The sequence below is a fragment of the Leopardus geoffroyi genome, chromosome C2, assembly GCF_018350155.1.
Source record: "Leopardus geoffroyi isolate Oge1 chromosome C2, O.geoffroyi_Oge1_pat1.0, whole genome shotgun sequence".
In the NCBI taxonomy this organism is placed as follows: Eukaryota; Metazoa; Chordata; class Mammalia; order Carnivora; family Felidae; genus Leopardus; species Leopardus geoffroyi.
In genome coordinates, this window is record NC_059333.1 from 140,141,726 (window position 1) to 140,162,905 (window position 21,180).

General features: G+C 37.1%; 1 protein-coding gene across 6 annotated transcripts in view; it reads left to right on the forward strand.

Annotated features, from left to right (window-relative positions):
• The window catches only part of UBE2E2 (ubiquitin conjugating enzyme E2 E2), a 372,155-nt gene that overhangs the window by 282,182 nt on the left and 68,793 nt on the right, over positions 1-21,180 (forward strand). For 3 of the 6 annotated variants that reach the window (XM_045436291.1, XM_045436289.1, XM_045436290.1), the window contains exon 4: positions 1,834-1,966. The exons of the other annotated variants lie outside the window; for them this stretch is intronic. In XM_045436291.1, the coding sequence (XP_045292247.1) occupies positions 1,834-1,966 (133 nt within the window). The remainder of the gene's footprint in view (positions 1-1,833; positions 1,967-21,180) is intronic. 6 annotated transcript variants of the gene reach the window in all.

Below are 21,180 nucleotides of genomic sequence, written 5' to 3' on the forward strand. Positions count from 1 at the left end.
ATTTTTATGAAACTTATTCATAGGTTTTGTGTGTGTGTGTTTCTAATACTATTACAAGATATTTTAAAATATATTTTCTAATGTTGTTAGTGTGTTGAAATTCAGTTGGCTTTTCATATTGATCTTATATCTAGCCACTTTATAAACTCTTTTATTAAGTTTAATAAATTGTGTATAGATTTTTTTGTGTACATAAATACTGCAGATGCTCACAGTTTTATTTTTTCCATCTCAATCCATACCTTTTGTTTTTTCCTTCCCTGTGTCTTCCATACCTTGATGGATATGATCTCTAATACAGTATTGATTAGAAGTATATGTAGTGGGTGACCTTATCTTGTTCCTCAATTTTTAAAGGGTATACTTTTGGTATTTTGCCACTGAATATCTTAGTTGCTGTGAGGTTTTTGGTAGATATTCTTTATCAGGTTAAAGAAGTTTCTGTCTATTCCACTTTTGCTAAAAAGTTTCTTTGTCTTAAATGGCTATTATTAAAGCCTATTGAGTGCTTTTCCTGCACCCATTGAGATTATCCCTTTTTTTTCCAACTTTAATATCTTAGGTAAATTACATTAATGATTTTCTATTATTAAACTATCCTTGCATTTCCAGTGCATATCCCAACTTAATTAAGATGCATGCTTTTGTGCTACACTGCTCAACAATGAAGTTTTTGTAGATCTAAACTAATTTCAAAATAAGAAAGAGTAGTAACTAAATCTTTGTTGACAATAAAATCCTCCCCAAAGGGTTTGCTACTGGACATGAGGGGAATTTGTGGCTATTAGATGTAGGTATTAGCTTGATGTAGCAAAAAGAACACTGAAAAGCTGAATTATAATCTCATTTTGTCCTTTTGTTCACCTGAGAGATTGCAATTCATGTGACTCATGTGGGCATTAGTTTCCTCAGCGAGTTTCTCTGAGAGTCAGAGACAGATGTTTACCGCTAGTCGCCATGTGGCTTCACTTGCTTTCCTATTAATGCATCATCATCAAACAAAATGTACTTACTAGACCTTAAGACGGGGCAAAAATCTATTCCTCAAGGAACTTCTAGGGAGTGGCAGAAAAAGTAAACACTTTAAAAATACAGTTATGGGGGTGCCTGTCTGGCTCAGTTGGTAGGGCATGCAACTCTGGATCTCGGGGTTGTGAGTTCAAGCCCTACGTTGGGCCTAGAACTTACTTTAAAACATTTTTTAATTAAAAACATTGTTATAAAATGAAATACATCTTGTTTTCTACAGGCCACACTATTCATGATACATGAGGGCCAAGGGAGCAGAGATTCTTTGGCGGGAAAAGAGAAAAGAGGAAGATTCACGTGGGATATGATACTTGAGCTGAATTTTATGGATGATGAACATTTACTGATCTCTATGAACCTCATTTGTATTCTCAGTTGTTAACAGACGGATTAGACTATTTTTTATTAGACTTTATTTTCTCTAGTGGCCCTTCTGTCTTCAAAAATTTGTCTCTTTCACTCTATGACCAAATCATCTTTTTTAAGACCTCACAAATAATTTCATGCTTTATTAAACATTTGTGCTTCTACCTCTGGTCTTTGGTCCTAGGAATCTTTTGTTCAATAGGTACAGGATTGTGGATGGCAAAACAGAATCTTCCTGATTCTGTTTTATTAAGTAATACCAACATCTTTTCTTTATAGAATATTGATGATACTGACAAGTGAACCATCATATAGAATTATCCTACTTGTTGTGTTTTATTGCAATTGCTCAATTTATTGTTACCAAAATAGAATTTTTTTTTAATTTCAGGGTGTACATAATCTCTAAGCACATTTCATTTGTATGTCTTATTTCAGTGCTGGACCCAAAGGAGACAACATTTATGAATGGAGGTCAACTATATTGGGACCCCCAGGATCTGTCTATGAAGGAGGGGTGTTCTTTCTTGACATTACCTTTTCACCAGACTATCCGTTTAAACCCCCTAAGGTCAGTATGAAGTATTCATCCATTTTTAGCAATATGTACTGTTGTATATGTATACACATATACATATTCTTAAATATACATATCTAGGAATGCATGTCTATTCTGTTAACACAGACAGATTTCCAGGGCTAATTGTATTTAAAAGGAAACAGAATGTGAAAAATTATAGGCTATATCCCTACCCCAGCCCCTCACTCATATTTCATTGATTTTTCTCATCCTTTCTCAGTGTCTCCTTTCTGTGGTTTATGTTGTAATGTAACATAAAACAGCATGTAATGGGTGGAACTAGGTGAGTGAGATTGGGCCTGTGCCAGCCCTGGAACCCAGAAAACCAGACACAGCCTGAAGCTGGAGCCAGAACCGAGCCCAGGAGCCAGACTAAATGCAGAGGGAGTCCCACTACTCAAGTCTTAGGGTACTTAGGGTACTCCAGCTATGGAGTTTTGAGTTTTGAAAGTTCAGCTGCTCACATGAACTACACATGCGCTAGAATGGAAAGTGTGACCCACAAAGGCTGAAAAATGATGCCAAGAGAATTTAGTAAAGAAGTATTTGTAATAGTGGGTTAATGTAAATGACTAATTAATGAACATAGGAAATTTACACTTATTTAAGACAAAACTATATACTTTAAGAATTCTTCACATTCCGGGGCACCTGGGTGGCTCAGTCGATTAAGCGTCCGACTTCAGCCAGGTCACGATCTCGCGGTCCGTGAGTTCGAGCCCCGCGTCGGGCTCTGGGCTGATGGCTCAGAGCCTGGAGCCTGTTTCCAATTCTGTGTCTCCCTCTCTCTCTGCCCCTCCCCCATTCATGCTCTGTCCCTCTCTGTCCCCAAAATAAATAAACGTTAAAAAAAAAAATTAAAAAAAAAAAAGAATTCTTCACATTCCTTTCTACTGTCTGTAAGTCAGTCATTTGATGATTTGATGGGTTTTAATTCATTCTCCACTTTGAAAAGGAAAAGACCCTAAAAATACTGACTCTGTGCATTGGCCACCAAAATAGAATTCTTATTTGACCTGACTTAACCCCTCATTGCAGAGGGAAATAAAACTTACTTGAGATGTATGTTGGAGTGCACAGTTTTAAAAAGTGAAAATAAAACTGCCTTTACCATGAATTTCTGTAATTCCTCTCCCTCCCTCTTACCTTTACTCCCTTTTTTCCCTCTCTTCCTTCCTTCTTTTCCACTGATGCTTGGATATCAAAGCAAAAGTAACAGGTATAATTTTACTAAAGAAGAAACCAAGGCACAGAGAAACTAAGTAACTGTCCCAGTATTACACAGCATGCAAATAGTGGTGTCCGTATTTGAACCCAGGAAGTTGGAGTCCAAAGCCCATGTTCTTTTCTACATCACACAATACATTTTATCCAAGCTGACAGAGCTGGTGGCACCGGTGACCACCCATTCCTGCATTAGGTTGGTTTTCAGCGATGAAGCAGTAGTGTGTCTAATATTTACTTTCTCCTTTTACTGGAAGGGAACCTTATGTCTTTCATTCTACTGGGACCGAGCCCATAAATCACCTGGAGTAGTTCCTGCACTGCCAGTGATACGAGGACCTTTCTCGGACAGCCTGTTCAGTAGAGGAAGGACAGAGCAGGGAAGAGGAGGAAAAGTTCAGATCAGGGAGTTGTGCAGCCTGTGAGTCTGGTGCAGGCTGTTCTCTGCATCCGAAATACGCATCTCAGAAAATCTGTGGGCTTATCCACGTTTGGCATGACAGAAATGTGTAGATTTAAGCTAGAAGGGGGAACTGATAAGTTAGATAAAATAATTGTTTCCAGAAAGGCTTGGATGGACTGAAAGAATGGCCTGAAACTAACAGGATAGAATTTAACATGACTACATGTGTAGTATTTCAGTGAGAATTAGAAGGAAATCATGATACAAGACAGGAAAGAGAGACCTACTTCATGTTCATGTAAATAAAGCTTGTGGGCTTTTAGCTGACTAAAATTCTTTGGGAACTTAAGGTTCCTGAAGCCTTACGGTGACATTTTCAGGTCTATGATCCCCAGAACTCTGCACCAGTTGCACTGTATCTGGAGGGCTTCATTCACTTCTAAGCTCTTCATTTTAAGAAGAATAAACACGATTAAGCTGGGGAAAGAGTCATCCACATTCCTGAGCTGCTTCGTTGGGTAAAACACTACAGTGAACATCAGCCGTGCCAACTCCTTTCTTTTCTAAAACACCCCACAAAGGGTTAGATGTTCCCTTTCACAGATGAGGAAACTTAGGTGAGGCTTAGAGAGGTTTCCAATAGACAACCAAGAATTTACTGAAATCTGACTTTACAGACCATGCACTTTCCGCTGTTAACCTGGAGATGTTCACTAGTAAAAATAGGACTAGGAGGAATGTAGTATCTGTCCTCAAATGTTTCAGGAACTGTGGTGTGGGTTAGGGTTTAGACCTTACTCTGGATGGCTGGATGGGACAAAAATAGAAACAGGAGGGTGTCACAGGGAAGTAGATGTTAATTCTTATGGGGAATATCTGATCCACAGCTGTACAGTCTGCTTTTGAATAGCTCGACTTCTGAGACAGTGGGCTTCCCTTTCCTGGGAGTAACTATTTGCTAATATTTCTGTTTTTAAAAAAGCTGAATTATGACCTATCAGAATATTACCAGAAAAAAATTAAGCTCCACCACTGAATGAATTTGATTAAACAATCTCTTAGGACAAAGGAAAAATCAAACTTTGGTAACTCAAATCACAATTTAAATGCACACTTAAATGTGGGAAGTTTTTCAGAGCAAATTATCATCCCCTAATTTATCAGTTTTAGAAACCAGATTTTGTAGACAGGTATGCTCTTCGGTGGGGGGAGGGGGTTGTGGGTGTCTTGAAAGCTGTTAGCTAAAACAAACACTTTTATTATTAATAGTTTTGAGGTACCATGTCCATGCCTTTCTAGTCTCCTATTATTCTAAGTAGTCTGCATTTGGCATTGTCTTGGTGCTTTTCCTCTGTTGCCGTCACCCTTTGTTCTTTTTTCATCAGCCTTAGCCACATAGTTTGATTAATGAGCCATTTCCCAATACTCTGAAGAATGAACCCAGATAGTAGTAGGTGTCAGAGAGAAGTGTTAGTGAGGCCAGAGGTTCACAAATAAATCTGACTGGCTGCCTGATGGTTATCAGATATCCATACCATAAAATTAGAATATAGCGTAATGGGATCCATGAGATGACTTTTCCCCAAAATCTTACACTTGGAATCCTAAGTGAGGACTTTAAATGCCCTCATGCTCAAAATAAATACTTTGACATAATAAGCCATTTAGCCATGTTTTTCAGTTTAAAAATATCAATAAATAAACCTCTACCACTTAAAATGTGGGAAAAAATAAATACTACAGTGCTCAAATACATCATGTAAATGTCAGTGGAGTGATTTGGATGCCTCTTCAAGCCATAGGAACTTTTGGGAGTAGGACTTCTTTAGTTTGAAAATCCCACACTCCACTAGCTGATTTTTCAAAATCAGACAAGCCATTCCAATCATTTCTTCCAAAATTCATCTAAATTTTAATAAGGCAAGCAAAACAATTTTTAGTTGAGTATTTAATGTCCATTAAATTTAGTATGCTGGTTTTAAATAGGTCAAGTACTAGTTACATTTGGAAATGCTGCATCTGAGTACGATTTTCACTGCATTAATTTTGTATAATCAATATGTTTATGCTGTCTTACTAAACCTACAGCATTCTTGTTTGTACAACCTTGTTAATTGTATCTGTGGTATCTGATGCCAAGTCTTCAGTTGAATATTTAGCCATCAATGATAATATTATTTCTATGGGAAAATATCCATTTAATGAAACTACCTAAGAATAATATGGCCAAAAGAAAAGCATAATAAATTTCTGGTATATCCCAAAGCTTTTTAATACTGTATTTTTTTCAGTATAGACATATATTTCAGTGTTATAATTCAGATATCTATTTATTTGTAAAGTAGAAATTGCTTTTTATCTTATTGGGGATTACATTTTCCTATTCATATTATAGATAATTACTCCTGTGCTCAAAACCTACACTTTTTTATAAGTCCAGTGTGTAAATATTTTAATGTTCTTTACTCTACAAAGTCTACATATTTGTTATAGAATAAAAAGTAATTGAAAATAAGCAAAAGGAAAAAATTTTAATTACCTATAATCCTAACCCAAAAATTAATTATTCATGCCATTTTGTATATCTCCTTTGAGACTTTTGTTCTCTGCATATAAATATGTTGTATGCATACTCACAAATATATAAATAAATATTGGGCCCTATTGCTCCTGCTTTTAGAATTACTTTTTGCCTAATAATTCTGTTCTCACCAAACACTTAATATTGCTCAATAAATACGTAGTTGCATTAGAATTATTGAGGCTACAGGGTATTCCATTGTATATATATATACCAAATTTAGTTTCCTATTGTTGGACACTTAAGCTGTTGCCAGTATTTCTGTTATAATCATTGATGTGATGAATATCCTTACAGTTACATATTTCCTATACTTGTATAATTATTTCCTGAGGCTAAATGGGTTGACATGGAACTTCTGAGTAGATAGGTTTATATCTGTAAAATTTTGTTAAGGGCTGACAAATTGCCCTCCAGAAAAATTGTATCAGTTTACATCATGGCCATCAACATAGTGAAGAGTACAATACTTCCCTTCAGTCTGCTCAGCTCTGAGGATTCTTAGTCTTTTAAGATCTTTGCCAGACCAATAGAGGAAAAGTTGGGAGATGTGGAAGTTTTCACATATACTGTTGTCCAGCTCTTTCTCTTTTTGTGATGAATAATATGAAAATCTTTCCCTGAAAGTTATACACCAAATAAAATTAACAAGCATACTTGAGAAATTCAGAAGCAAAATAATAGGGTATGTTTTATTTCTATATTGTTTTATTTCTGTATTCTCTTTTTCTCCTGAAAACACTTTGCAAATATTGTGACACCCTGTGTGCGACATATTGTGTCTCAGAGATTCTGATGACAATACGTGCCAGCTTAGTCATGTTAGGTAACAGGTCAGATCTTTGTTTTTACAGCAGAAATGCGTAGAGGTAGCCCTTTCAGATTTGATTTTTTTTCTGTCTCCCTGTGGATCTGCATATTCTTGTAAAAAGTAAGTGGGCATTTTAAAACAGATGTAAGAGTAGGTGGGTAGGTAGAATGAAGTATGTTTGTTAGTTTAGTGTCTCAGGCAGCCTGTGCACAAGTCAAACATGCTGTCAGTGTTCATATCTTTTACTGGAAAACACTGTTTTCTTTGGTAATGGCAAGACGGTATCTGCCGGTAGGTATTTTCCAAAAAGGAATCATAAAATCTGTGCCTAAAATGTTTTAAAAACTGAGTGCATGCATAAAAGTATTTGTGTGAGTAAAAGAAAGCTCTTTAATATTAATAATACCTAAAAGCTTTTTAATGTAATTTTTTTCATAACAAATTTTATCAATATATTTAAAAATAATCTTAGCAATCGTTTCAGAGCATATTTTATGTTTTATGGGTTTTTTTTAAATCTAACTATAACATTGCTTACTAATGAAACGTCATCAAATAAGAGTCTTAACTGCTTTCAGGCAATGAAATAGATAATTTAGATCCATCATGTTTTCAAAATCTGTATTTTATTATCCTCATTAGAGTTTAACCTTAAATTGACGGGACAAGGCTAGTCATGAATAAAGTAGCTAATTAGTTATAGTAAGGAGCAATGATATTCAGCATTTGAAAGCCAGAGTGAGATCTATACCTAAAACAAGTTCAACGAGGAGTTTTGCTTTTTATTTGAATTAGGTTATTATTATTTACTTGTTTTTATTGTTGTTTCTGTTTTTGCTGTTGCTCGAAGAAGTTGATGGTGTGTCAGGTTTTGAGAAGGAGCCATGGTTTACATATGTAAATGCAGTTTCCCACTCATTTGCTCTGGCCTTGGGGATAGAATACACAAGTTGTGGAGTAACATGAATTAACTTGTTTAACCTGAGTTCATACATTTATACAAAGCCTGGCTGTGAATTAAGTGCTTTCATATGTATTGAATTGCCTTTTTGGCATCTCCAGTTTAACATCAACAGTCATCTCAAACCTAACAGGTCCAAAAGCAAACCATTGATTGCACAGCCCCATCCCACTCCTGCCAAACCGGCTCCTCCCGTCTTCCCCATCTCAAGTAAAGAGAATTCCATTTTTCTAGTGGCCAAAGGTAAAAACTTTGCAGTCCTTTGTAACTATCTCAAACACCCTAGCCAGGCCCAGTCTCACTGGCTTAGATAAATATTCAAAATAAATCCAGACTCTAACCATTTCTCATCACCTCTCCCTAGTAACAAACACTGTGGCCCAAACTACCATCGGTTGCTCCCCTTCCCCAGATTATTGTGGAAGTCTCCTGTCTTGTATCCCTGCTTCTCTTATCCCTCCTGCTGTGTGCACCCCTATACCAAATGGTCCTTTTATAATCCGTCAGATATATCAGTTCTTTGCCTAAAGCTTTTCAGTGATTCCCAACTCACTGAGTAAAAGCACACAAAACCTTGTAAAATCGCAATATACTTTTCAAAATCACTGTCACTCAGGGCACCTGGGTGGCCCTGTAGGTTAAGTGTCCGACTTTGGCTCAGGTCATGATCTCATGGTTCATGAGTTCAAGCCCCACATCAGGCTCTCTGGTGTCAACACGGAGCCTGCTTTAGATCCTCAGTCTCCCACTCTCTTTGCCCCTCCCTCACTCGCTCGCTCTCGCTTTCAAAAATGAATACACATATTTCAAAAATCACAATCACTCTTGACTCAGGTACTGTAAGTATACTGCTTTCACAGAACCTTGACATTTGCTCTTCCTTCTGCCTGCGTTGTTTTCCTCTGCCTAAAATTCGTGTGGCTCACTCCATTTTTCCCTTCAGGTGTCTGCTCAAATGTTACCTTTTCAGAGAAGCTCTTGCTTGACATCTCCCCATGAGCTTTCCCACCGCAACCACCATACTTGATTTTTCTCCATAGCACTTCTCTATCCTGGCATGATACATTTCTTTGTCCGTGAGTTTGTTTACCTTTCTTCATTTAGCACGTAAGTTTCTTGAGCACAAGGACTTTGTCTGTTTCAATGTCACTCCTATATTCCGGCAGCTATAACAATGCCTGGAGATTCGATAGGCATTCGGTAAAAATTGTTGAATTAATTTAATCCAAAGAACTTTGCCCTAAAGGCTGTATTCATTACTACCATCACCCCTGCTTATAGACTAGAAAACTGAGGCTCACTGAGGTTAAGTGGCCCAGAGGTCACATGGAAAGTAAGCAGCTAAACTGGACTCCAAACCCAGTTCTAAACTGATCCTTTCATTCCCCAACAGTAGAGAAGATTTGAATTGCTCAGGTTCCTGGGAGAAGGAACACTTATATTTTACACTCTGGTATAAGTTAATTATATCAGATCATTCTCTAAAGCAGTTTTGGGGGGAAAGCAGATGAAATTGATGATACAAGGAGAAAAGAATGTTAGGAAGAGATTTCAAGTGCCTTTCAGTTTGGGCAAGGATCTTTTTTTCCAAAAGGCACCTGGGGCTTTTCTCCAGTGTCTTCCTACTTCAAAGACACTGAGGTATTAACTCCATGTTGAACCACAAATAACTTGACTTCTGGATTTTGTTAACCCTAAGCCAAGAGAAGTTACTTCCCATTTCACAGGTCCTTTTCACAGTTAATTACTGTCAAAGTAGCCTTGTATCCTCAGTGTCATGACTGGGCTACAGCATTACTTGTATCTCATAAGTTTTCTTTTTTAGTCCTTTCTCCTTTGTAATAAACCATTTAAAAATGCCATGGTATATGTTAATGTGTGAAATTTCAGGATGCATATGATGAGTAAAAATTGATCCAAACAGTGGTCATTGTCTTCCTACTTTTAAAACAGTATGCATTGTATCCATTTGTGTGTCCTACCACCAATTTAAGAATTACTCTAAGAAGGATTGGATTTTGTTTGCTTGTTTGTTTTCACCAACTTTATTTGTTCTAAACAAAATTAAATTTGCCGATAAGCTGAAAGGGAATCAGCCATTTGGCTGACAGGAAGGTCAATTTCGTCCTATTTTGTGAGGATTCCCCCTCTTTCTAGTTTTATAGAACATGATGTAGTCCCAGATTTTGGAGAAATACCTTTAATTTATCACTGTTTTTCTTGAAATGCTTATTGCCCAAGACATCTTAATCTATTTGGGTTGGATCCACTCAGCCACCTACTCCTTTGCCCAAGCTCAGTTGTTGGTGTGTATTCAGCCTCTCTCATATCTACTCACACACCCCTTTGAGAGTCTTGCCGTAGAGGTAGGCGTCTCAAACAAGTATTTTACTATGTTTCTTCGTAGTCTGAAGTTCCATTCTCTCTGACCTCACTCCACATGGGAGTGGGTGTTTGTTGATATTACCGTCACCATAACTGGAAGGAATGGGCAGACGTAAATTCCTTCACAAGGGATGTTCTTCTGTAAGGAGGTTCAGTGAACAAAGGAAACTGGATGTTTGGAAAATGAGGAACCCTCTTGCTGTCACAGCCAAGGGAAGATGGCAACTCACCAGAGAGAGGTGGTTTTTCCAAAGAAAGGTTCCCAAATTTAGACAAGTGACACTCTCCCCTCGAGAGGGTTTTCTGAAGAGAAAAGGGTGGGGTGGCTTCAAGATGAAATCTTCAGGATCCCAACATCAAAGGGCGGGGATCCACTAGTCCCAGAAAACAAGGTTAACACTGGGGACTCTGAGAGAAACACTGTGAGTCTCAGAAAGTTCAGAGATAACAAGGCAGTGTTGAAGGAATAGTCTGGTGAAGAGGGAAATTTCTTCACAACTAAGCCCGAAGAAAGTTCAAATTTGCAATTTTCTTAACCTTGTAGAAAAGACTCCCTGATGAGAACAGATCAAGACCTAGAACAGACAGCGTGTGTTGATGAAGTGTCTGTAAATTTTAAAACAAATTATTTTCTGTCATCCACTTGAGAAATGAGGTGGGGAAAATGGTATTCTACACATAAGAAAAAATTGTGATTGTTCTTTACCTTATTGAAAGGTATTACTTGTTTGGATGGCTATATATGTAATGCTGTTTTGTTCATGTTTGGATAGAATGGGGAGGTCTGAGTTAATTTTTAAGACTACCAGCCAAATATCAACCCTTTTTTAGCAAATGATCAAGTTTCCTTGATTTTTCCCCTTAGACTTGAATCTGGATCTCTTATTAAGATAGCAGCCTCTTAGAGATTTGCTTAACCAGGTCCAAGGAAAATTAGGGAGAAAGGAATGTTCTCAGTTCCTAGCTGACCAAGATCACAGTATGTAATTTTGGCTTGTCACTGAGTTAGGGGAAAGATGTGATCACTTGGCCCTTACAAGTATTTTGCAGTCTGCCTCTATAGAAAATAAGGAGAAACAGAGTCACGCAAAATTTAAAGATTATGAATAGAATAGACCTAATATCAGATAGCTACACTACTTCATACAGGTATAACTATTCTAAGCAATCAGATACATTTTTCTTATGGTATTAGTATGTTAGCAGAAACCTGCCAAAAATTCTTATAAGTTCTTATTAGTTTCTATTTAAAATGTCTGTGCTAAGGCTAATAAGGCAAAGATTTATTGAGCCCTTACTGCTTTCTGGGCCTTGATTCATAAAGATCAATAAGACACAGCCCCGGGGACCATGTAGACAAGGAGAACAACAAGCAGGGGTTAATACAGTAGTCCAGGCTAGGAAACAAGGAAGGCGGAGCTTTGGGGATAAAGACAAGGGGAATGGTATGTGAATTCTTTTTTTTTTTTTTTTATTACTTTCTTCAGTAAATACGCGTGTACCATGCACCGTCCAGATACTGAACATACAGAAATGACTCTTTCTTGAAGAGCTTACATTCAAGAAACGATAGAGCAAGATTTCTCTACTTCAGCATGGTTGATACTTTGGACAAGATAACTCATTCTCGCGGAGGGATATCATTTGCATTGTAGGATCCATAGCAGCATGTCTGGCCTCTTCTCACTAAATGCCAATAGCAGTCTTTCTCCCCCACTCTGAGCCCCCCAATTTGTGACAGACGGAAGTGTCTCCAGATATTGTCAGATGTCCTCTGGAGGCCCTAGGGAGATCACCTGTGGTTGAGAAGCAGTATTCTCTTTTATTTTCTTATTCGAGTGTAATTGATACGCTCTGTTACATGAGTTTCAGGTGTCCAGCGTAGTGATTCGGCTTCATTATGCTGTGCTCACAAGTGTAACTACCATCTGCCAACCATATACCACTATTACAGTATCATTGACTACATTCTATCTTTTACATGCTGTATCTTTTATTCCTGTGACTTAACTCATTTCATACCTGGAAGACTGTACTTTTTTTAATGTTTATTTATATTTATTTATTTTTGAGAGAGAGAGAGACAGAGAGAGAGAGAGAACATTCAAGCAGGAGACAGGCAGAGAGAGAGAGAGAGGGAGAGAGAGAATTCCAAGCAGGCTCCGCACAGTCGGTGCAGAACCCAACGCGGGGCTCAGTCCCACAAAGCCTGAGATCATGACCTGAGCCAAATCAGCACTTAGATGCCTAACCTACTGAGTCACCCAGACACCCCTAGAAGACTGTATTTTAACCTCCCCTTCATCCATTTTGCCAGCCCCCTATACCCCTTCTCTCTACCAACCATCAATTTGTTGTCTTTATCTATAGATCTGATTCTGGTTTTTGTTTAGAGAAGCACTGTTTTAGCGGTAACATTGGTATCCGCTTTTAACTGATTAGAGACATCTGTGAGGACTCTCCAGTTTCTAATCTGAGTAACCAGGTAGGGACATGTTTCCTAGGAGGAACATATAGGACATTTGGCTGGGAAATGTTCATCAGGCAGCTTTACAGATCTGGAATTCAAGTGAGGGATATAAGCTAGAGATACAGGTTTGAGGATTGAAACCCTAGAATAAATGACCTCACCCACAGAAATATGCAATTTTGAACCAAAACTGAGTTTTTGAAACTAAAAATTTCCAGAATGGGTGTCCCAAAGGAAAGACTGATAATCGAAAAGAGCAACAAAACTCACATTTTCTTTCTTTCCATATGTTCTCAGTATTTGAGGATTGGAGGTTATTTTCCATGCAAGATTATACAGTAATGCCTCACAAAATATCATATTCTTATTTTAAAAAGACTCATCTGTTAATAAATCATAACAGCATGAATAATTATACCAGTCAAACAAACTAATCTTCCTACAAGTGCCTAAATAAGGACTAAAATAAATCAAAATAATTACTCCTGCAAGGGAATGGACTAAATGACCTTCTGCAAGCTCTCCTTGAGCCTTTTTTTCAGCTTCAAATTCTACTGACATCTTGGTGGTTATGGAACGTTGTGTACTAGATATCATACCGTATTTCTTAATGGCTAGTATTTTATGCTAACATTATGTAATTTTACATTCACTATCGTACTTGATCCTCTCACTCTGATAGGTAGGTTTCATTATTGCAGGAAACTGAAACTTTTTTTTTAATGTTTATTTATTTTGAGACAGAGAGAGACAGAGCATGAACGGGGAAGGGTCAGAGAGAGGGAGACACAGAATCCGAAACAGGCTCCAGGCTCTGAGCTGTCAGCACAGAGCCCGACGCGGGGCTCGAACTCACAGACCTCAAGATCATGACCTGAGCCGAAGTCGGCCACTTAACCGACTGAGCCACCCAGGTGCCCCCAGAAAACTGAAGCTTTTAAGTAAAGTGATTAGGATCACATATCCAATAAGTGCCAAGGCCAGGATGAGAACTCCTGGCCTCCTCGTGAGATTAAGCCCCACATCTGGCTCTGTGCTGATAGTGCAGAGCCTGCTTGGGATTCTCTCTCTCTCTCTCTCTCTCTCTCTCTCTCTCTCTGTCTCTCTCTCTCTCTCTCCTCCGCCTCTGTCCCTCTGTCCCACACTCTCTCACTCTCATTGTCTCTCTCTCTAAATAAATAAATAAAAATAAATAAGTAAATAAAGAAATTTGGCCTCCTGATCCATTCCAGCTACCCTGACCCTTCACATCTGTAGTAGCTAAACTGGAAGTGATCTTTGCTAAAAACACAACAATCCAGTTTATTGCCAACAGCCATACTTTAGATGACCCCTTGCCTTCTTTTATGTACTTGATGGAAAACATCCATTTTGCTTTTGTTTTTGTGAATAATTAGGTTAAATAAGGTTTTTTGTTTTGGCATTTGCAAAATTATCAATTTACATATGTATGATATATATATATTTATATTCTCCCTGTACATGCCCACTAATTTATTTTAATCTCTAACCCTATAGATTATATAAAACAATAGTTTATACAATAAGGAAATAATACATAAAGCAATATGTTTATTTCACGTTTTTGCCATTATTTTATTCATTTCCACATTTTTTCTTCCTTTCTTTCCTTAAAACGAATTCTTTGGGGCACCTGGGTGGCTTAGTCAGTTAAGTGTCTGACTCTTGGTTTTAGCTCAGGTCATGATCTCACAATTTTGTGGGTTCAAGCCCTGATTCGGGCTCTGTGTTGACAGTGTGGAGCCTGCTTGGGATCTCTCTGCCCCTCCTCAACTCGTGCACACAATCTCTCTCTCTCCCTCAAAAATTAATAAACTTAAAAAAAAACCCATCATCTCTTCTGTAGTGGTTTGCTTTTAAAAACAGACTGATTTTTTTATTGAATTTTATCTGATATACAATGTAATATTAATGTTAGGTGTATAACATAGTGATTCAACATTTATATATGTTACACAATGCTCACAAGTATAGCTACCATCTGTCACCATACAAAGATATTACAGTATTATTGACTATGTTCTTTTTTTAATGTTTTTATTTGTTTTTGAGACAGAGAGAGATAAAGGATGAGCAGGGGAGAGTTAGAGAGAAAGAGACACTCACACACAATCTGAAGCAGGCTCCAGGCTCGGAGCTGTCAGCACAGAGCCCGACGCAGGGCTCAAACTCACAGACTGTGAGATCATGACCTGAGCTGAAGTCAGGTGCCTAACCGACGGAGTCACCCAGGCACCCCAATATATTCTTTATGCTGTACTTTTCAGCCCACTCACTTGCATTTTATAACTGGAAGTTTTTACCTCTTAGTCTCCTTCACCTATTTTGCCCATCTGCCCACCTCCCTCCCTCTGACAACTGCCAGGTTTTTTCTGTGTTTAAGAGTCCATTTCTGTTTTTTATTTGTTCATTCATTCATTTGTTTTGTCTTTAAGATTTCACATATAAGTGAAATCATATAGTAATTGTCTTTCTCAGTCTAACTTATTTCACTTTACTATAATATCCCTTAGGCATGTGCACGTGTGTGTGTGTGTGTGTGTGTGTGTGTGTGTGTAATCTGTACACACACACACTTGGGCTGATTCCATATCTTGGCTACTGTAAGTAATGCTGCAGTAAACATAGGGGTGCATGTATCTTTTCAAATTAATGTTTTCATTTTCTTTGGGTAAATAGTAGTGGTATTACTGGATTATATGGCATTCTATTTTTAATTTTTTGAAGAACCTGCACATTGTTTCCCACAGTGGTTGCATCAATTTACATTTCCACCAGAGTGTACGATTTAGAGTGATAGTAGCCATTCTTATTGGTGTGATATCTCATTCTGATTTGCATTTGCATTTCCCTGATGATGAGTGATGTTGAGCATCTTTTCTGTTGACGATCTGTCTTTCGAAAAATGTCTATTCATATCTTTTGCCCATTTTTTTTCAATATATGAAGTTTATTGTCAAAATGGTTTCCATACAACACCCAGTGCTCATCCCAAAAGGTGCCCTCCTCAGTGCCCATCACCCACCCTCCCCTCCCTCCCACCCCCCATCCACCCTCAGTTTGTTAGAGTCTCTTATGCTTTGGCTCTCTCCCACTCTAACCTCTTTTTTTTTTCCTTCCCCTCCCCCATGGGCTTCTGTTAAGTTTCTCAGGATCCACATAAGAGTGAAACTATATGGTATCTGCCTTTCTCTGTATGGCTTATTTCACTTAGCATAACACTCTCCAGTTCCATCCATGTTGCTACAAAGTCTTTTGCCCATTTTTTGATCAGTTTTTTAAACAAATGTTTAAAACAAACATTTTTTAATGTGTGTTTTTTTGGTGTTGAGTTGTAGGAGTTCTTTATATATTTTGGATATTAACCCTTCATTGGGTATATCATTTGCAAATACCTTCTCCCATTTACTAGGTTGCCTTTTTGTTTTGTTGATGGTTTCCTTCACTGTGCAAAAGCTGCTTATTTTGAAGTAGTCCCAATAGTTTATTTTTGCTTTTGTTTCCCTTTACCTTAGGAGACGTATCATAAATACGTTAAGGCCAGTGTCCAAGAGACTACTGCTTGTGTGGTCTTTTAGCATTTTTATGGTTTCAGGTGTCACACTTAGGTCTTTAATCCATTTTGCACTTATTTTGGGGTGTAGTATACAAAAGTGGTCCAGTTTCATTCTTTTGCACATAGCTGTCCAGTTTTCCCAACATCATTTATTTTTTTTAATTTTACTTATTTTTGAGAGACAAAAACAGAGCATGAGTGGGGGAGGAGCAAAGAAAGGGGGAGACACAGAACCTGAAGCAGGCTCCAGGCTCTGAGCTGTCAGCACAGAGCCCGACGCAGGGCTTGAACCCATGAACTATGAGAAGCCGAAGTTAGATGTTTAACTGACTGAGCCACCCAGGCACCCCCCAACATCATTTGTTGAAGAGACTTTCTTTTTCCCCATTGTATATTCTTGCTTTCATTGTCATGGGTAAGTTGGCTGTATAAGCATGGGTTTATTTCTGGGCTTTCTGTCTTCTTCCATTGATAATTATGTCTTTTTGTGTCAGTACCATAACGTTTTGATTACTGTAGCTTTGTAGTATATCTTGAAATCTGAGATTGTGATACCACCAGCTTTGTTCTTTTTTCTCAAGATTGCTTTGGCTATTCAGGGTCTTTTGTGGTTCCATACAAATTTTAGGGTTTTGTTTCTAATTATGTAAAAAATACTATTCATATTTTTTATAGGGATTGCATTGAATCCCTTTCCATTTGTTTCTGTCATCTTCAATTTCTTTTATCAGTGTCTTACAGTTTTCAGAGTACAAGTCTTTTACCTCTTTGGTTAAATTTATTTTTAGGTATTTTATTCTTTTTGATATGATTATAAATGGGATTGTTTTCTTAATTTATCTTTTTGCTACTTTGTTATTAGTGTATAGAAATGCAACAGATTTCTGTATATTAATTTTGTATTCTGCAGCTTTACTAAATTCATTTATTAGTTCTGATAATTTTTTGATCGGGTCCTTAGGGTTTTCTATATGTAGTATCATGTCATTTACAAATAGTGGCAGTTTTACTTCTTCCTTACCAAAATGGATGCCTTTTATTTCTTTTTCTTTTACTTTTTTATTTAAAAAATGCTTAATGTTCATTTATCTTTGAGAGAGAGAGAGAGAGAGAGAGAGAGTGTGTGTGTGTGTGTGTGTGAGAGAGAGAGAGAGAGAGAGAGAGAGAGTGAGTCATGGAGGGGCAGAGAGAGAGGGAGACACAGAATCTAAAGCAGGGCTCTAGGCTCTGAGCTGTCAGCACAGAGCCCGACAAGGGGCTTGAACTCACAAACTGAGAGATCATGACTTGAGCTGAAGTTGGACACTTAACTGACTGAGCCACCCAGGTGCCCCTGGATGCCTTTTATTTCTTGTCTGATTGCTGTAGCTAGGACTTCCAGCACTCTGTTGAATAAAAGTGCTGAGAGTGAACATCCTTTTCTTGCTCCTGATCTTAAAGCTTTAAGCTTTTCACCATTGAGTATGATGTTAGTTCTGAGTTTGTCATACATGACCTTTATTATGTTGAGATATGTTCCCTCTATACTCATTGTATTGAAAGTTTTTATCATGAATGGATGTTGAATTTTGTCAAATACTTTTTCTACATCTAGTGAGATGACCGTGTGATTTTTATCCTTCATTTTGTTAATGTGGTGTATCACATTGATTCATGTGGATATTGAACCATCCTTGTATCCCTGGAATAAATCCCACTTGACCATGGTGAATGATTTTTTTAAGGTGTTGTTGAATTCAGTTCAACATCAGGGATATTGGTCTATAATTTTTTTTTTTTTTTTTTACTTTGGCAGTGCTGGCTTCATAGGATAAATTTGAAAACATTTCTTCATCTTCTATTTTTGGAATAGTTTGAAGATAGGTATTAACTTTTCTTTCAATGCTTGGTAAAATTCACCTTTGAAGCCATATAGTCCTAGACTTCCATGTGTTGGAAATTTTTTTGATTACCAACTCAATTTTGTCACTAGTTATCACTCTCTCCAGATTTTCTATTTCTTCTTAATTTAGTTTGGAAAAGATGATGTATTTCTAAGAATTTATCCATTTCTTCTAGATCTTCCAGTTGGTTGGTGTGTAATTTTTTGTAGACCTTTCTTACAGTCCTTTGTATTTCTATTGTATTGGTTATAACGTTTCCTCTCATTTCTGACTTTACGTGAGTTCTTTCTTCTTTTCTTGATGAGTCTAGCTAAAGGTTTATTAATTTTATTTTTCTTCTCATACAATTAGCTCTTAGTTTCATTAATCTTTTCTAATTTTTTTAGTCTCTATTTCATTTATTTCTGCCTTGATCTTTATTATTTTCTGTCTTCTAACTGAGCTTTGTTCTCCTTTTACAAATTCCTTTGGATGTAAGATCAGATTATTTAACTGAGATTTTTCTTGTTTCTTGAGGTAGGCCTATGTCACTCTAAACTTTCCTCTTCAGACTATTTCATTTTTTTTGAGAGAGAGAGAGAGAGAAAGCATGCGAGTGGGGGAGAGGGGCAGAGGGAGAGAGAGAGAATCCCACACAGGCCCAACACAGGGCTTGACAAAGGCCTAAATCCCACGACCCTGGGATCATGACTTGAACCAAAATCAAGAGTCAGATGCTAAACTCACTGAGCCACCCCAGTGCCTCCAGAATATTTCATTTTTAAAAATAGTTTTAAATAGGTGATATAAAAATGCATACACACACACACACAGAGTAAAAAGTTCACACAGAACAAATAGATTTAATAGATTTAAATAGTTTTAATAGATTTTTCCCAGACTACTCTCTTTTCAAAGTGTATATCAAGTTATACTCACAACTGAGATGCACCTGCACCTAAGGGTTGTAGGGAAAACCCTACTTCCTCACCTGTGCTATGTAGCACACCAATACATAGGAAAGAATATTTAATTATTTGCATTTCTCTTATTATGAGTAATAATACCTTTTCATGTGCCTGAAGGTTAGCCTTTTTCTTATTGAAAAGAAACCTTAGAGAAACCTGTGCTGTTTACACTTTCCAACCACGTAACTTTGATGACACTAAACTCTCTGGAATTTAGTATTTGTATCTGTAGGAAGAGGAAGTTCAACAGTCTCCAGGATTCCCTTAATCTTGCACTGTCAGTGATCCTTGCTTAAAATCTTTAATGGCTTCCCATTATACTTAGAATAAATTCAAATAAGGTTGGCCTACAAGGCCCTCATGGTCTCTTTACCAGCCCCACCACACTGCAGCCCTACTTGGCCTCCTTTTTATTCTCCAGAACCTTAGGATTTGGTGATCTCCTTGCCTAGGACATGTGTGATCAATTTCTTCAGGTGGCCAGCAACTTCTCATTTTTAGGCCTCATCTTTAGTGTTAGCTAATGAGAGGTGCATTGCCTGACCACCTTATATAAATAATTCCACACTGTTTATTTTCTGTCATATCAGATCATTTCTTTCATGAAAAAAGTCTGACATTTTTATTTATTTGTTGGTTGATTTTCTACCTACCTTCACTAGACTCTAAGCTCTATGAGTGCAAAGACCTTATTTATTTTGTAGTACCTGACATATAGTGAGTTTGATAAAACAAGTAAATATTCATTTATCTTGTCACATCTTTAACACTGCTGAAGTCTTGTTTCTTAATTGTCTGTAGTATTGAAAAGTTCAAAATGAGCGAGCAAGAGAGTGAGTGAGTGTATGTGTGTGCATGTGTGTGTGTGTGCTCATTCTCTTCCACAGAATTAGATACACCTGGAGGGTAGGGTCATTCTTTTCAAAGAAGATGTTTGTCATAAAAACATTTAGTAGATACGATAGAAAGTAATACAGTTTTTTAAAAAAACAGTGAAAGATAATGCAGTTTATCTTAAAATGCTTAAAATTATGTGCCACAGATATTAGCATGACATTTAATGTCAAGAAATTAATCTTTGTTAAAGAAAAAATTTTGTTTTTATTTTCATCTTGTTTGAAATAACTATACTCTTGATTTCATAAAGTATCTAGGCTATATTTTATGCAGGCAATCTGTTGACATAAGTTATAAGCAAATAATTTGCATCTTTAAATATAGGTTCAAGTAATGCTAAGTACATAGGCTAAGTTTTGCAAAAAAGCTGGGCTAAATTTTGCAAAGCAGGAAAATAGTGTAATCCAAGAACCAAGTACCTTTTTCTGTGGGTATCTACCTTCAGTAATATAGTATGAACATACTCAATTTTCTGTGCCATTTTTACAGCTTTAGAATTTAAAGTCAAATCGTGAAAGCCAAATCAGTGCATGTGTTTGTTTTCCAAGGAATACATAGGCAAAGAAAATATGTGAACTTTGTCTTTGCTTCCACTTTGTCACATTGCACTGTTACTTCTTAAGCTTTATTTAAACAGAAGATTCCTGGTGGGGGAACTTCATGTCTAGTAGAATAGATTAATAAATTGTGGTGTATTCGTATAATGGAAAATAACATATATTAGTGAAATAAACGGAACAATGACCAATACATATGAATCTCACAAACATGATATTGAAGGAAGACACAAGAGTATATACTGTATGATTCCATTTATGTGAGTTACAAAACAGGAAAAGCTGTTGTATAGAAGTAGGAGTCATAATAGTGGTTACATTTGGGGAGATGGTTGGTTGTGACTGGGAAGAAAAAGAAGTGAGATTTTCTGAGGTTCTGGCAATATTCTGTATCTTCTAGGTGGTTGTTACTCGAGCTAGTTGACTTTGTATAAACTCACCAAGCTGTGCACTGGTGATGGGTGTACTTCATTTTTTTTTGATATATATTTCATTTTTTCTGATAGTTT